This window comes from Lolium rigidum, chromosome 5 (assembly GCF_022539505.1).
Source record: "Lolium rigidum isolate FL_2022 chromosome 5, APGP_CSIRO_Lrig_0.1, whole genome shotgun sequence".
NCBI classification, from domain to species: Eukaryota; Viridiplantae; Streptophyta; class Magnoliopsida; order Poales; family Poaceae; genus Lolium; species Lolium rigidum.
Genome location: NC_061512.1, coordinates 116358717 through 116376564, shown reverse-complemented (window position 1 = coordinate 116376564; position 17848 = coordinate 116358717). Strand labels below are relative to the sequence as shown.

General features: G+C 44.7%; 1 protein-coding gene across 1 annotated transcript; it reads right to left on the bottom strand.

Moving 5' to 3' along the window:
• Nucleotides 1–1932: 1932 nt before the first annotated feature.
• On the bottom strand, nt 1933–15914 carry LOC124658228 (probable purple acid phosphatase 20). The gene is made up of 4 exons (XM_047196621.1): nt 15750–15914; nt 12907–13201; nt 12230–12806; nt 1933–2209 (listed from the first exon to the last, which is right to left on the bottom strand). Exons 1-4 carry the CDS (start codon nt 15912–15914, stop codon nt 1933–1935), a joined length of 1314 nt encoding a protein of 437 aa, XP_047052577.1.
• Nucleotides 15915–17848: the final 1934 nt, after the last annotated feature.

Genomic DNA, 17848 nt, shown 5'->3' with positions numbered 1-17848 from the left:
TATTTTTTCTCTACATCAATATATTTTTTCGATTTTTTTAAACATGTTTAAAAGGAATTTTTGTTGGTTCAAAAAGTGGCCTACATGTAGCTCGAGCTACAAAAGTCCATTCTCTAATGGTCCATCTCTATATATATACTAAGCCCTGCCCAAGTTTGTGCATGTGAGCCACATTTAGCTTTCTCCTCTTTTTTCCCTTCTTATGCACAAGAGGTGTATGTTGGTTTGCTTCCTGCTTATGGACAAGCGGTGCTGGAAGAAATACCTGAGAGCATGATGCCACTTGAGTTCACACAAAAAAATATGGTATGAAGTGCCTGAGCCACACTTAAGCTTTGTTCTTTCTTTTTTCCTTCTCGATCGAAATTAACAACTTTATCCTTTCATTCCTCATTGATAAAATGCATGTGTCATGTACATCACTTGCTATTCATGATATTTTGTAATGGTTTTTGATAAACTTAATGATATAATGTAGATGAACCGGCAATGGATGTATGGTGATCAACGCCATGCTGATTTCATTGCGGGCCTGAAATTTTTTATCGGTGTGGCTGAGGAAAATAATCAGCATGGTTTTATGTGTTGTCTGTCAGAATTAGAAGGATTATTCCTGCTCGAGAACAAAAGGGATCGTAAGAGGACTTATTGTATATGCATGCATGAACGTGTACTGTTTCATGAAGATGTCTATATTCATAACGATGTTGTGTAATGGTTCCTTCACTGTTGTATGTATAGCATCGAGTTGAATGGAAAACGTAAAACCCTAAACCTCCTATCGCGGCAGAGAAACAACCATGTCCCAACGCTTGACGCGTGGAGGACTTTAGTCCCGGTTGGCGTTACCAACCGGGATTAAAGCCCCTCCACCCCGAGCGGTCGAGCTCAGTCACGTGGAGGCCTTTTAGTCCCAGTTCGCAACACAATCCGGACTAGGGGAGGGGGTTTTAGTCCCGGTTGCGCAGTCTCAGTTGCACAACCAAGACGAAAGGCCGTTACCAACCGGAACTGATGTCCTGTTTTCCACCGGTGCTATTGGTAGACACTAGTAGCATCCTTAGAAATATGTGATTGTGGTTTGATTATACTCCATGTACTGCGACATGTCAGGGAAAAGCGGAGTGCTCTAGCACACATTACATGCCATACATTTTTGTGTTGACGCAACTATCATTAATTTATTATAACCTGTTGCAAGCTTGAGATGTTGTCTTGTTAGCATCAAAATAATATCTTTGTTGTTCAGGTTGTTCGGTGACCAATCAAGTGCACACATACGAAATTAGACATAACTCTACTCACCGTCTTATTCCTTTTTTTCCTCCCCAATTAGTCTATCTCTGTGTAATAGAATTCGTTGTATCGATGGTTAGGTGAAACTTGATTCATACACCAGGGTATAACATTTACATATTGTTATATTGTGAAAATTCATATACTAAAGGAAGGCTAACTTCTGACGAGCGAAGCGATGCGACGATCGCCGGTAGGCTTAGGTCCAGCAGGGATGGCTACGGAAAGGGGTGCCGGGGGGTGGGTGGCAGCCCCTGCGGTACGGGTCGTTGCAACCGCCTATATACATCTTGTAAGCCGCCGGTTAGGATTTATCAGATTATAAGATAACACACGGTATTTGTAAACATCTCTCAATGTAGTGAAATTTTGTTGGCTGGTGCCCGTTGTTTTTTCCCCTCTGTATTGGAGGAGTTTTCCACGTTAAAATTTTGTATCTCGACTGCGTTTTCTTTTCGTTCTGCATTATTTGCTTGTCACGTTTATAACATATATTTCTATTTTCTACAAATCAAGTGCATTGATCTTCTTTTCATAAGCTTTTACTAAGTGTAAATGTGTACAATGCTTGTCGGCACGGGTTGATGACATTTAGAATCCAACATTTCAACATCGAGATTAAGCTTGAACAGCCGCTCACTTGTTCCAAGCCGGGTTTGACGCGAGGCTGGAGATCCACACATGATCGGCTATCACAGGCTCGTCGTCGTCGTTCCGGTTCCACGTCCAGAGCGCGTGCGTCGCATTCACCACCTGCAACCTTCCATGCCCGAAACTCGCCTCCCGAAACACGGACGTCTTCGGCTGCGGGTCGACGTACTTCTCCGCGAGCCCTTCCCGGTTCCCGCCGTCGCCGATCGTCACGTACACCGGCCCGCATTGGTCCTCCTTGCCGCCGTACACGCGCGTGAACCTCTCGTACGCGTGCACGTGCCCGGCGAACACCGCGTCCACACGAGCGCCGTAGAGCAGCGCCTCCATGGCGTCGCGCATGTCGTCGCCCTCCCCCTGGTGCGCCTTGTTGCTGTTGTACCACGGCGCGTGCACCAGCGCCACAACGAACGACACCTTGCCCCGGTCGATCCTGGCGAGGTCGACACATTTGCATTGAATTTTTCTTGCAACAATAGCTGCTGCATATTTTTGAAAATTCTATTGAAAATTATGTTGTTCTTTTTGAACAACATAAATGGATGAACTGCTTATGCAGTAGTGATTCCCTTGACATGTTTACAAACATGGATAGAAGCCAACCTCTGCATTGCTTTTAAACATCTTGCAATGTTTAAATTTTTTTACCAAAGGAGCATGTACCCTTTGATTCTCAATCCTTACATGGAGATAACATGGTTCTCAATCCATGATGGTTACCAAAGGATGGTTCTCAACCCTTTGGCTTATGTTAACATGGTTTCTTAAATGCTAAAATGTTTTAATGTTTTAAAAAATTTACCAAAACGTTTTGTTTTCAAACAAAAGAAAATGATTTGGTCCTTCCACCGAACCTGATTTTGTTTTAATGCAACTCAAAACGTTTTACCAAATGGTCCTTCCACCGAACTCATTTTTACAATATGGTCCTTCCACCCAACGTTTCCTTCAACCCTTCGCATTTTCCTTCGCATTTTTCCTTCGTCCTCCTCTGCCGATCCGCCGCCGCCGCCCTCCTCCGCCGCCGCCGCCCTCCTCCACCTCCGCCTCGGCCCTCCTCCACCTCGGCCCTCCTCCACCGCCGCCGACCTCCTCCACCGCCGCCGACCTCCTCCACCTCCGCCTCGGATCTCCTCCACCTCGGCCCTCCTCCACCGCCGCCGACCTCCTCCTCCACCTCCGCTAGATCTCCTCCACCTCGGCCCTCCTCCTTCGCCACCGACCTCCTCCTCCACCGATCTAGATCTCCTCCACCGATCTAGATCTCCTCCACCTCGGCCCTCCACCGATTAGGGTTGCGGATTCTGCGTGGCGGCGGCGGCCTGAGGTTTCGCAGGCGACGGCGACCCCTAGGATCCGCGTGCTGACGGCCATGGTGGATCCTACTGGAGTTCAAGCCATGGTGGATCCTACTGGAGTTCAAGCCATGGTGGATCCTACTGGAGTTCAAGCCAAGGTGGATCCTACTGGAGTCCAAGCTAAGGTTGATCCGCGGCGGTCCTTTCTCCGTCGATTCACGAACTCAAACAACACGGAGGCGAGTTCGTCTGGTACGTGGTGAATCGAACCTCCACCTACAAATTCCTGTATTACTGGTTTGCTATGATTTGCTGGTTTGCTTGGTTACTGGATTGCTCTAGTACTGGATAGCATGCTAACCTTCCTGTATTGTTTGCTTGGTTACTGCATTGCTCTATTACTTGCTCCCTTGTGATTGTTTGCTTGGTTAATGCATTGCTGCAGTACTGGTTAGTGGATTACTGCAATTCATAGTTACTGCATTGCTCTATTGCTTGGTTACTGCATTGCTCTATTAGTTGTTCCCTTGTGATTGTATAAGATGGCTTAGTTCATTACTCGGATTCTATTTAAACTCTAAGTTTTACTAAAAAACAGTAATAATGGATAAGAGTTGGATGGAAGCTTCAAGGTCTTCGGATGAGTATGCAGCTGGAGTCTCCTTATTCTTAAAATTTGTCGTAAGAAATGAAGTGCAAGATAGGAAGATACTGTGTCTATGCAAAAATTGTGGTAACAGGTTCTGGCATGATGTAGACATTGTGAATGATCATCTAGTCTGTGCTGGATTCATGCCTGGATATAAAACCTGGCTGTTTCATGGTGAACCAGTTGTTAACAATGATCCTGACACACACTCTAGCTCTCCAGAAGATAGTAGTAATGCTAGAGATGAGATTGACCAGCTATTGTTAGATGGGTTTGACATGTACCCTAGAAGTTCATTGCATTCAGAAGAAGAAGAAGGCAGTGAAGATGATAGTGAAGATGAAGATGTCGAAACATACAAGAGGTTAGTCAATGATGGTGGCCAGCAGTTGTACCCAGGATGCAAGAAGTTTTCAAAGCTGCAGTTTCTAGTAAGACTGCTCAACATTAAAAATGTCAGGGGAATGACAAATGCTGCATTTGAAGATATGCTGACACTGTTCAGGGAAGCACTACCTGAAGGACATTCTCTGCCGAAGAAATTTCATGAAGCAAAGCAGTACATCAGAGGAGTTGGTCTTGCGTATGATACTTATGATGTATGTTTCAATGACTGCATAATTTTCAGAGGCATCCATGCCAATGCCAATGTCTGCCCAGTTTGCAAAACAAGCAGATGGAAGACTGAGAGAAGTGTAGTAGGTGGGAAGAGAATCAGTAGAGTTGCAAGGAAAGTTATCAGACATTTCCCACTGAAGAAAAGAGTCAGGAGGCTGTTCATATCTAACAAAACAGCAGCTCTGATGAGTTGGCACAATGATGGGAGAACCAAAGATGAAGTAATGAGGCATCCAGCTGATTCACCTGCTTGGAAGAACTTTGACAGCAGGTACAGGTCGTTCAGCAAAGAACCAAGGAACATCAGATTTGGACTAGCTACAGATGGATTCAACCCGTTCAGGAATATGAACTTGTCATATAGCATCTGGCCCATAATTCTGATCCCATACAACTTCCCTCCCTGGATTTGCATGAAGGAAACCAACTTCTTATTGTCTGTCATTATACCAGGAAGGAGATCACCAGGGAAAGACATTGATGTGTACCTGCAACTTGTAATTGATGAGCTACAGGAGTTGTGGCACCATGGTGTTCTTGTACATGATGCTCATTTTGGAAAAAAGTTTAGAGTCTATGCTGCACTTCTCTGGACCATTAGTGACTCGGCTGGGACGTGGAATATTGAGTGGAGAAAGTATTGTTGTCTGTTCTCATTGCCTCTTAGGAACTTGCTCTAGAAGGTTGAAGCATGGGCACAAAGCATGTTTCTTAGGTCACAGAAGGTTCTTGCCAAGGGAACATGCATTCAGAAGAGATGAGAAATCTTTTGATGGTACTACTGATCTCAGGGATCCTCCAGTACAGCCAACAGGGGAAGAAATTTCTGCTATGACAATGGATATCCAAACTGCATATGGAAAACTACAGAAGCAAAAGAGGAGTGGAAGGAAGAAAAGGAAAAGAGGAGAAGGGGATGAGGATTTGGAGAATAAAGAGGAAGTACACACTGTTGAATCAACTTTTAAGAAGAGGAGCATCTTTTTCCAACTAGAATATTGGAAATTTTTGCTAGTGAGACACAACTTGGATTCAATGCACATTGAAAAGAATGTGTTTGACAACATAGTCAACACTTTGCTTGATGTGGACAAAAGGTCAAAAGATAATGCAAATGCTAGGATGGATATGAAGAGAATGAAGATCAGAGAACATTTGCATATTGATGAAACACAAGAAAAACCTGACTTGCCAGATGCAGTGTACTACATGGAGTCATCAAAGAAGAAGATGTTCTGTGGTCTGGTGAAAAATGTGAGATTTCCAGACAACCATGCTTCCTCAATGTACAACAAGGTAAGGTTAGAGGAAAACAAGTTTGTTGGGCTGAAAACTCATGATTGCCACATTTTGTTTGAAGAAATCTTACCTCTGGGCTGTAATGAAGACATTGCCTCGAAGAAGTTGCATTGCCCTTGGTGAAGCTTGCCAAGTGTTTCAAGGTCATTACTTCGAAGATCGTCGGCAACAAAGAGATAGCAATTGTTGAAGACCAGTTGCCGGAGATATTATGTGAACTTGAGAAGATTTTTCCTCCAACATTCTTCGATATAATGGAGCACCTGGTTATACATCTTCCAGCTGAAGTGAGACTTGCTCGGGCCTGTTCAATTCAGGAACATGTGGTCCACAGAAATGTTCATTGGCAACATGAAAAACTGGGTACACAATAGAAGCCACCCGGAAGGATCCATTGCAGAGTCATATTTGTTCGATGAGTGTTTGACATTCTGCAAGTAGATATGTGGATGATTGTAACACCAAGTTCAACAGACCACCAAGACATGATGATAATTTGACTAGTAGTGCAAACAAAAATTGCAGCAAGTACCGACGATTTTTGGAAGACCATTATCAGCTTGCAAGTATTTCCGAACTAGATTACCTGTCATGGACACAAGCACGAAGTATGTACTCTTCAATTATGAGCACATCAGTTCTTACACAGAGAAGCATATGAAAGCTTTAGCTGCTTGGGAAAAAGAGAAAAAGTAAAAGACAGGTAGAAGTAGAACATCACAGATCATTCCATACTTGGTTCATTGACCATGTGCAGTCTTTGCTTCTTAAAGGCACAAAATTGCCAGAAGATATTGTTTTGCTAGCAAACAAGCCTTACATGATGGTCAAGAAGTACAACAGCTACTGCATTAATGGTTGTGTATTCCACACAAAGGAGTTTGCAACGAGGCAAAAGCACTCAATGTGATGGAGTTTCAAACTCATCTATGACTTCCAGTTATTCTAGTTCGAAAGATAAGAACCCATTAAAAGGAGAAGTAGAATATTATGGTAGAATAGTTGAGATTGTTGAGTTAAATTATTCCAACCAAGGAAGTGTTGTACTGTTCAAATGTGAATGGTCAAAACCTGCTGGAGTTAAAAACATCGCCAACTTTGGGATAACACAAGTAAACCTGGAAGCGGTTAGAATTTGGATCAGAACCATTTATATTTGCAAGCCAAGCTAAGCAGATATACTATGTGAAAGATGCTGTAGATGATGATTGGTACTCTGTTGTCTGTCCTTCAATTAGAGATTACTTTGACATGGAGCCTAGAATAGACAGTTAGTTTGGGTATGACAGTCCTGTTTGACATGTTCTTACTTTTCTTTGAAGTTACTATTATGTGCAGCAACAACTAATTCATTTAATATATGTGCAGGAACAAATAAGTCAGATACTCAAGAATGGAAGGAAAAGATGATCAAAGTAGGTGAAGTCAGTAGCAGCTGGAAGCAATGGTGATAATATGTTGGAAAGGTTCATACACATAGCAAAAGCTACTGGATACTTGCCAGGGAACCAGCAAGTAAGTAATGAATTCTACATCTCAACACCTTTGTACACAACCAGTTTTGCAGGATTCCAAGATATTTGTCTAACTATTACTTTTAAATATCCTTTGTTCAGATTGTTGAGAATAAAACTATATATGAACAACTAGAGGAAGATGAAGATGATGATGATGATGAAGATGACAGTGATGAAGAGGATGATGATGAAGAAGATGGTGCTGAGGATGGGCGAGAGAAAATGATGGTGAAGGCTATGACGGTGATGCAACTACCGATCCCGGTGATGAATATGAAGATGGATCAATTAAAATTAACAACACTCCGGGCTAGATTCTTGATCTATCAATGTTCTCATTATCGATATCTAATGGAAAGAAATATAGTATATCTAATCTGTTTTAACAATTATGGTTTTAGGCACGAAGAAGAGAAATCCCATAGAGGTCCAACATTACCGAAGGGGTTCTGGAAACATGTTAATCCAAACTGTAAAATAGATGTGGAATTCAATGACAATGGACAGCCTTGTGGTCCAAACACCAGCCGAGTTCTCCAATTTTGTTGGAAGTTTAGTTAAAGGAAAAGAAATTTCAATGGCAAGCAACAAGTCTGGAGCAAAGTACCCAGATCCGACAAAATGCACTTGTGGGAAACTCGTTAAGGTATATAAAGCTGCATTACATTTATTTCTCACCGCAATAACGAGTGGAAAGGTTTTTTTGTCTAATCGTTGCTACTTATGTATTGCAGGCATTCTTTAATGTTGAAGAAAGGCATAGGTACCGGGTACTAAAGTCTGCAGTAAAAAATGGAAAGATTTCAAGTGCTACTTAAAGAAGAAACATTACAAGTCAAAGTTATCAATAGAAGAGAACGTTGCGAACGGGTGTGGCCAAAGACTTCCTGAAGCTCAATGGGATTGGTTGGTGAGGCGTTGGAAGCAAAAAAAGTGCAAGGTGAATCATTACATTTTCAAACTTTCAATTTGAAAATGTATGCTTACTAATCTTACCATGAACTGAAAATGTAAACTTAAATTGCAGAGATTGTCAAGGAAGAACAAAACTGCAAGGAAAAACCAGCCAAATAGTACACACACTACTGGGTCAAGGAGCTTCGCAGTTGTACAAGATCAAACAGTAATAATCCAAACTAATCAATTCAGTAATTAAATTTTCTCGCATATTACTTTGTGTACAACCTTACCATTTGAAATATTTTTACAAGTTCATGAGGGCATAATCCATGTGATTTGCAGGAGATCCTAGAAGGTAAAAAAATTGGGAGGGCTGAGCTGTACAGGATCACTCACACTAATAGCAAAGGATCTGCCGATTGACAATTTTGTCGCTGGAAAAATTGTAAGTTTCACCTTCAAGTAACTACTGCCAACACACATACTTGTTCTTGCAACAATACACCGCCATGACACCGATTTCCTTGTAGAATGAAATCAATAAGAAACTAAATGCCAATCCCGAGCTGCATGGGGAGGAACCAAATCCCAATGACCTCTATTCAACATTGTTTCCCAAAGCAAAGAAGTCAACAAGGTATGGTCTAGGCATGGTAGTTGGTGGAAAAGGATCAGAAAATCTAGCTCAAGCACTAGCAGCTCTTGAAGAGAGTAGGAAAGAGACCAGAGACCTAAAGCTTGTGGTCGAAAACATGGCGCGAAAGACTGATATCATAGAAGGGCAGCTTGAGTCAACTAATGCTAGTGTACCAAGCTAGCCGTAAAATACAGGACAACCAACGAACAAGCAACAGACAGACAAGTGAAGAGGGAATGGAAGGTATTCCTACAATCCGGGTACACTACAAACTTCTTCATTCATGAGTAATTACATGGTCAACAGTGATATTTCCATAAAGTCCGGTGATATCTAAATTAGTGATATGATTGAACCAATGTAGGTTACCAAACAAAATGTTGAGAAAGTTATTAGCAGTGAGGTTACAGGTTGCAAAGAAAATGTAAGACTCAGCTTCTTCTTTCATGATCTGTATTGTAATCATACTATCCAGATGGTGCAGGTAAGTATTTGATAATTTTGTTTAAATGCAGGAAACTAGATCAACTGAAGTAACACATGCAAAAAGAAGCCAAAAACATAGTCATACCTCAGAAGTTGGAGGTTCTCAAGCCAAGGTAAAGTATCAACAGTTTCATGTCCACTTGGCTCCTAGATGGTCCTGTTAATTGTGTGCTCTGATTGTTTAAATGCAGGAAACTAGATCAACTGAAGTAACACATGCAAAAAGAAGCCAAAAACCTAGTCATACCTCAGAAGTTGGAGGTTCTCAAGCCAAGGTAAAGTATCAACAGTTTCATGTCCACTTGGCTCCTAGATGGTCCTGTTAATTGTGTGCTCTGATTGTTTAAATGCAGGAAACTAGATCAACTGAAGTAACACATGCAAAAAGAAGCCAAAAACATAGTCATACCTCACAAGTTGGAGGATCTCAAGCCAAGGTAAAGTATCAACGGTTCCATGTCCACTTGGCTCCTAGATGGTCCCGTTAATTGTGTGCTACGATTGTTTAAATGTAGGCCACCACAACTCATGAAGATAGAAGAGCCGTAAAAATAAAGGATAGAAAGAGTGTGAAGGAACCTAATAGTTCTATACCAAAGGTATGAGCTGCTAACATTGGTACTTTTTAAAACTGGTAATTGAATCTACCACCTAATCATACATTCATGCGACATTTTTGGTATTTGACAGAAACAATTTATACCCATGAAACAACGTATAGCCAGCAGGGTGTATACAGCCAGGAAAGTATGTTTAGCCAGGAAGAAATGTTTACCAATCAAGAAGAAGGGAATCATTCAAAGACAACCTACAAGCATCTAGAGGCAAAGGTACTGACCCTCATATAATGAAAAATACTCTACGAATATGTTATAATCGAGCCTTATAGAAATAAATAACAAAATATGTTATCTGCAGACAGCTAGTGTGAACAAGATCATTAAATCGGTCAAAGTGGAGAAGGCACAAGAGAACAAGATGAAAAACAGTGAGGGGAAGAAGAAAAGGAACAAAGGGACAGTAAATGTGACAAAAGGGATGGACGTCGCTTTAACTTCACCAACAAGTGAAACAATAGTGGCTCTTGGCACTGTGCAGAATGCAGACACTGATGAGTACATAGAGGTTATGATCAACATGGTCTTGAAGAGAACCACGAGGTTACCACAAGCAAAGGGGAGAATGACGCTACTCGGTGAAGCCGAGGCACACTCAATCCAAGTGGCCAAGGAAGAATGTAAGTTACACTTGCCTCTTGATCAATACTCGTAGAGTCAATACTCGTAGTGTCATGAAAAAAACCATGTGAAACATGATCAATACTGTAGTGTCATGAAACAACCATGATTGTAGTATTGGTGCACTCGCTGATATTTAGAGGAACTTCCATATATCGGATTCCGCTCCATGGATACCCAAACAATTGCTTGATAACTATCTAATGCTTTAACTATCTATGCATGTTGCCTGACAAACTGTGTTGTTGCTCCTCACCATGTACTGGTGGTTGCTTATAGTTGGAAAAGCATGTGTATTGATACAGTGACCTCTGTGATGCTTTCCAATCATCCTAGCCTAGCTTGTTGCCTATCAGTTGGTTGTTTGAAATGAATTGCTTTGCAGTAATGACTCTATTACTTCTGTTTCTCAAGCTATAGGGATGCCAACTATTGTTGGGGACCATAGCTTCATTTTGAACCTTGTTGGGTAATGCTTGCGAGTCAGATCGAAGAAGTGGACATGACTCATGCATCAATTGTGAGCAGCATGGACAAGAACTTGCGCATTCATTCCGGATCGGATGGTAGGGTGTTGACATTGCAGGAGCAAGCAGCGAATCGGGATAAAATTAGGAGAACAGATAACCTAAATGACAGTCAAAACCCTGACAGAACTAAGAGGAGGAGAACCTTCACCTTCAAGTCAAAAGCCTCCATAGCTTCTCCAGTCCAGGCTGATGAATTGCTGGATGATGTGTGACCAGGCTGGATGATGCTTTCAAGCTGATGAATTTGTATGTTATCTAATGATGGATGATGCTCGGATGATGTTGATGACCGCTTATGACTGAATGCTTGTAAGTTATCCGATCGCCGGATGATCATGTTTATGATCGCTTATGACTGAATTCTGTTTATGACTGAATGTTTGTTTGTGTAATTGTAAGTTAAATACCTGGATGTTTCAAAGTGTTGACTGAATGCTTATGACTGAATTGTAAGTTAAATGATTTGACTGAATGTTCATGAATGCTGCCTACAAAAAGAAACAGCGGCATTAGGCCTATATGCTCGAAAACAAATTTGGAGGCATTTGCGAAATGCCGGCAAAAGCTTTGAACGGCATTTCCACCTTGTGCCAGAAAAAGGTTCCGCGGCGTCACCACCTTGTGCCAGGAAAGATTCGGCGGCATCTCCAGTAAGTGCCGGCAAAAACCTTCCACGGCCCAATCGAAAAGTGCCGGCAAAACTCTTAACGAGCAAAAACTGATCTGCCTCGAAATAGCTATTACTGGCACCAGTATTTGTGCCTTGAATTACATACCGCGGCATCTCACGAAAAATGCCGGCAAAGAGCAATCTCGACTGGAATAAACGCAGCACTTTTTTTTTGCCTCGAAAAACCTTTGCCGGCACTTTTGGTGCCTTTGCCGGCACTTTTTTGTGCCGGCAAACTGGGTACCTGACGCAGTGAGAGCGCGTGCGTCGCATTCACCACCTGCAACCTTCCATGCCCGAAACTCGCCTCCCGAAACACGGACGTCTTCGGCTGCGGGTCGACGTACTTCTCCGCGAGCCCTTCCCGGTTCCCGCCGTCGCCGATCGTCACGTACACCGGCCCGCACGGGTCCTCCTTGCCGCCGTACACGCGCGCGAACCTCTCGTACGCGTGCACGTGCCCGGCGAACACCGCGTCCACGCGAGCGCCGTAGAGCAGCGCCTCCATGGCGTCGCGCATGTCGTCGCCCTCCCCCTGGTGCGCCTTGTTGCTGTTGTACCACGGCACGTGCACCAGAGCCACCACGAACGCCGTTTTACGGCGGTCGATACCGGCGAGGTCGCCTTGGAGCCACTCGTACTGCGCCGTGCCGGCCACGTAGTCGGTGTACGAGCCCAGCATGATGACGTGCGCGGCGCCGCCGGCCACGTCGAACGAGTAGTAGAGGTTTGATCCCGACGGCGAGGCGCCGGCGTCGTACGGCATGCGCCACCGCGCATTGTAGGCCTTGAAGGCGCGCGGCTCAAGGAGGGGTACCTTCTCGATCTCGTGGTTGCCCTGGGTCACCATCCAGGGCCGCGCGCTCGCCAGCGGCTCGACGAGGCGGCCGTAAGAGTCCCAGCGCGGCTGGAAGAAGTCGGCGTATGATAGGTCGCCGGGGAGGAGGAGCATGTCGTAGTCGGCGGCCGCGATGTGCTGCAGCGTCGTCTTCGTCCACCCGGTCTGGCCGAGGTCACCTGTTCGATCGGCCAGCAATCAAAGCGTGCCATGAAACGACAGACCGGAATAACGAGGTCGAGTTGAGGAGCATTAATTTCATGGGATGTACTGTAGTACCGACGATGACGAACTCGAAGGGAAGGCTGGACGGCGGCGTCCGGAAGGAGAACTCGCGCGACCGGTCGGAGCTGCACCGGTAGTAGTACGTCGTGCTGGGTTTCAGCGGGCCGATGACGGCGTCGTGGATGTTGCCTGAGCGGTAGAAGGCGAGGTACGAGTAGCTCGTGGTTGTTCCGGTCTCTGAGAATGGGTACTGGCCCGAGGTCGTGCCGTACTCTACCATCGCCGGTGCATCGTCTTTGGTGATCCATGTCACCCTCATCATGTCAGAGCCTACGGTTGATACGTGCACCTGAGATGAACTTGAATTAGCAATTTCTTCAGAGCAACCAAAGCGCAAGCCGAACTATCCAGATCAATATGCCTAGTTTAGCGACAAAGTTTTTCTAAAACTGAAGAACTAAATTATTACGAAATCATAGAGTACTATATTTTACAGCCTGGCTTAACAATACTTCAGTTTCAGAAAAAGAGGTCTAGACTTGTTTTTCTAATATTTCAAAAACAGCGCGTTTTGAGAAAAAATAAAGTATTAATACCAGAATGTTTAGTCACAGCCAAAAACCATTGAAGTATTTGAAACAGTGGTATTTTGAGAAACTTGCTAAAATACTTTGTAAAAATACTTCCCTACCAACATAGCCTAAACTATATTTCCTTTTTTTTAGTTTAGAAAAGGAAAATGCAGTTTTTCTTATTCCTGGTCGACTGCTAAACCATTGGATTGCATCGTGATTTATGGTAGACATACTTATATCATAAGTTGCAACTGAGTTTTCTCGGTGAAGGCTGTAACTGGGATTTTACTATTTACACATGGTTGCGACTTAGAAAAGTTCACCCATACCGTTGAATTGTTTCGTGATTTATGCTAGTCAGGAGTTGCAACATTGCAACTAAGATTTGAAACTACTGAGTACTATTCACTACACACGTAAATGAAAGAACCAATAAAAAGTAGTAATGATTTACTGAAAATCAGATAAGAGTGGCTACAACTACAAGGCGTGGGCAAGAAAATGGAAGAAGTCTCCCGCGCTAGGAAACAGATCACTGTACACGCGATATTGTTGGGTTTTTTAATAGATTATTTGTGGTTACCATTTTTGACTGCACTAAGGAACATGAAAGCCAACATCATGCACGACAAACAATAACCTGAATTTTTATTTATTTATATGGTCATACCTAGCTTACTGACGTACAACCAACAGAACGCGTTTTTTTCTCCCCTGTCGCGATCTTGGGAGGCAGTAGCCAGTAAGCAAATGCAAACTAGTTATACAACGCCCGAAGCGATACTTGCTGGCCTCCTTCTGTGAGTCCAGCACTCCAGCCACACTCTTGGTCCAAGATACCAATATGCAACAAAGCATATACTCACTCCGTCCCAAAACCGTAAGGCGCCAAACTTTTATCCAAAAGTCAATATCTTCTAAGTTGATTAAGTTTATACGAAAAAATATGGATATCTACAATATTAAATAAACATTTTGAGAAACTATACTTTCTGGTGAATCTATTGATATTGATTTGGCATTGTGAATGTTTATATTTTTACATATAAATCTGGTCAAACTTTAAAAATATTGACTTTTGATTAAATCTTAGGCGCCTTACATTTTAGAATGGAGGGAGTACCTTTTTATTTGCGGGTATGCAAAGCATATACCTTGTGCTACCTTTCACTTTTCTAGTGTTATTATCCATGAATCCACCATGCATGGCAACGATGAACGCCACGGTGTGGCACACTGGCACGTGAATAATGACAGGTTGTTATTTGATGCTGATCTCCGGAAATTAAGGGTAAGCTAACTATTCTCCTTTTTTCCAACACAAATCACTGGTGTTTTTAACAGTTGGATTTTCTCTTCTTGGTCTGTCATGCTTCTTCTCTCTATCTTCTTCCTCTGCTCTGAAGACTATCTGATAAAGATAGTGAAGCCGAGAGAGGCAACCTCAAAGCATGAGGTGAAGTTTGATGGTGATGCGCAACATGGTGGTTTGATGCTGAATTGGAGGATAATGGTGGTAAAGGGTATAGTGGGGGGAAGGGGTGACATTGGCACCATAGAAGCACCAACCCTCCTCTTGGGTCTACAAAGATCACTGTGAAGGACATCAGATCAGGGTTGGGCATGTTCGGAGGCGGAGCGGCAAGTTGGTGTTGATGACAACATTGACACTCAAGGAGGTGGCAGCGTTGAATGGTGTTTTAGGGTTGAGAGGGAGAGAGGAGGGTGGCACTTGTGCCATAAAATAACCATATCCTCTTGAGTCTAGAGGGATTGGCTATGTCGCGATGGTGGAGGACGGGGCTAGACATGGTGGTGAAGCAGCGCTACGTGTCCCCGAACTGGTGACCACCCATGAAGGCTGGGACGAAAAAAATGATAACAAGGGGGAGGGGATATGGTGGGAAGGGGGAGAGGGAGAAAGCCCGTGTTGGAGCAAATCGTCTTTTATATAACCAACAAGAACGGCAAATTTCTCCTTGGGATTAGTTGGTTGGATTTAAGTCATTTTCTTTCAAGTGGTAATTTATAAATAACTACTTTAATTAAGCGAGAAATAATTAAATTGGGTAAGTAACTATCAATAATATAGATCAAAGTAGAAACCGGCCGGATATTCATAGACACTCACTTGAACTTGCACATAAACTTTTATTTCAAGTAGTGAGCTGAGTTTGATTAATAAATATTTAGAGCGCGAGGATATAAATAAATATATATTTGTATGAACTGAAAAAGAAAAGCTTCTGAAGATATTGAAGAACATCTTTAGAAGTGGAGCTGCAGAGGAACATGATATGCTGGAGCATTCGTGAAGCGTACCTGCTGCGGCGTCTGGCCGTGGGCGTCGTCGAGAAGGGATTCGAGCTCGGAGAGCGTCGTCCTCGGCTTCGGCCGCACGTAGGGCGATGTCAGGGCGCGCGAGACCGAGAAGGAGCAGGCGGCGAGTACGGCGAGAGCCAATATTGCTTTTCTCCCGGTTGCCATGGTGATGCAGACTGGAGAGGACGCAACGATCGAGAACAGCCGAACGAGGGGCTGTATATAAACACAGGGAACCATGGACGTGGCAACGCGACAAGCCGATGAACCATCACTGGATGTGTTTCAGCCTTCAAGTGGAATGGAAACGGTGTGCGTTTGCCTGGCTATGTGTCAAAAAGTACTCCCTCCGGTCCGATTTAATCGACGCGCCGGTTATTTTGCAAAAAAAACCCTCGTCCTTTCCTCGTTGCTACCCGGTCGTCCCCGTCGCGATTCACCTCGCCCGAACCTGGCACTCCTCCTCGCAACCTCCTCCGCTCCTCGCGACCCCGTCCCCATCGTAGGCATCGCGTCGCCGCCGCTCCCCGTCCCCGACCCCTTCTCCTGCTACTCGCCGCCTTCTCCACACGCGTCGCCGCCGCATCTCCTCCGGCCCGCATCTCCTCCGACTCCGCATCTCCTCCCTGCCCGCATCTCCGGCACTTCATCTCCATCTCCACGCCCCGGCTGGATCCGTGAAAAAGGTTGCATTTTTTTCGATCTTTGCCACGGATCAGGTGGCGGCGATGCAAGATCAGGTGGCAGAGAAGCCTGATCTGGTGGCGGAGAGCCCTGGCGAGGAGAACATGGCGCGTGGTGGAGCTGCCGCTCCAGCACAGGCGCGTGGTGGAGCTGCCGCTCCAGCAAGGTGGAGAGCATGGCGCTGCTCCGGAGGCGCTGGATCGATCGATCGATCCAGCTGACCGATCGATCGATCGATTTCCAGCTGGACGGAGATTGGATCCGGGAATGACCCGATCAGCGATCGATCCAGCTGACCGATCGATCGACCGATTCCGAGCGGGGCGGAGATTGGATCCGGGAATGACCCGATCAGATCTGGGTCTTTTTTGTTATGTTTTGAAATATGCAGGACTGGACTGTAAAATAATATTTGTGAAACGTTTTTCTCCCCCAAGTTAATTAAAAAGGGACGGAGGGAGTATATGCTCCGCAGCTTCAAGGGCGGTTTGCACGTTCGCTGAAACCGGCGATTTTCGCGTGCGCGGTCACGAAGAAAGCCTGTACATCATCTGATGCGGCCTAAGGCCACGTGGGTTGCCCGATCTCACGAATTGACCGAGGGAAAGGCGGGGGAGGGGAAGAACACGAAGAACACGGCGAATAACACGATGAACACACGCAAACACACACCAACCCGATACAATTCCGGTTTACTCCCGATAGCCCGAACCACTATCCCGATAGAATCTCTCAAGGGAGAGACACGCGGTAGAATCCCCGAAAGGAAGATCGGTATACGATCGGTAGAATCACACGAGTGAGAGACCGGTGGTTGAATCACGAGTGTGAGAGACTAATCATATAAGGAGTGCCTTGTACAATAGATTTGGGTAAATCTAAGGAGGGGGTTTCCCTAATCCCAAAGGGATGGTGGAGGCATGAGCCTAATTCTCTCAAGTTCATTCCTAACCTAATGAAGGGGGAGGTGGGAGCCTATATATAGGGAGCCACTAAGGAGGGGTAGTTTAGGCATACAAGGGGTACATGGGACTTGGCCCGAATTGACTTGGACGCATAGGGGGCGGATTGTCCGGCCTTAGTGGGGCGGATAATCCGAGCGAGCCGTGCTTCATGCGCCGTCTCTTCTTGGCGACCTCGGGCGCTCTTCTTCCTTCTTCTCTTCCATGCCTCCCATGACCTCGGCCTTGAGTTCTCGAGCCTCCATGGTGTCGTCCACTTCCTCCGTACTTGGCGATGTGTTCCTATCATGGTCATATGAAGGAGGATGAAGTAGCATACCATTCATGAGGGACAATTGTAGGCACGCATAAAGGAGAAGATTCACCTTTGCGTGACGTGTCGGCGTTGACGCACATGATGCGGTGGAGACCGAAGGTCGCCCCGTATCATCTCCCCCACTTGAAAAAGAGTCG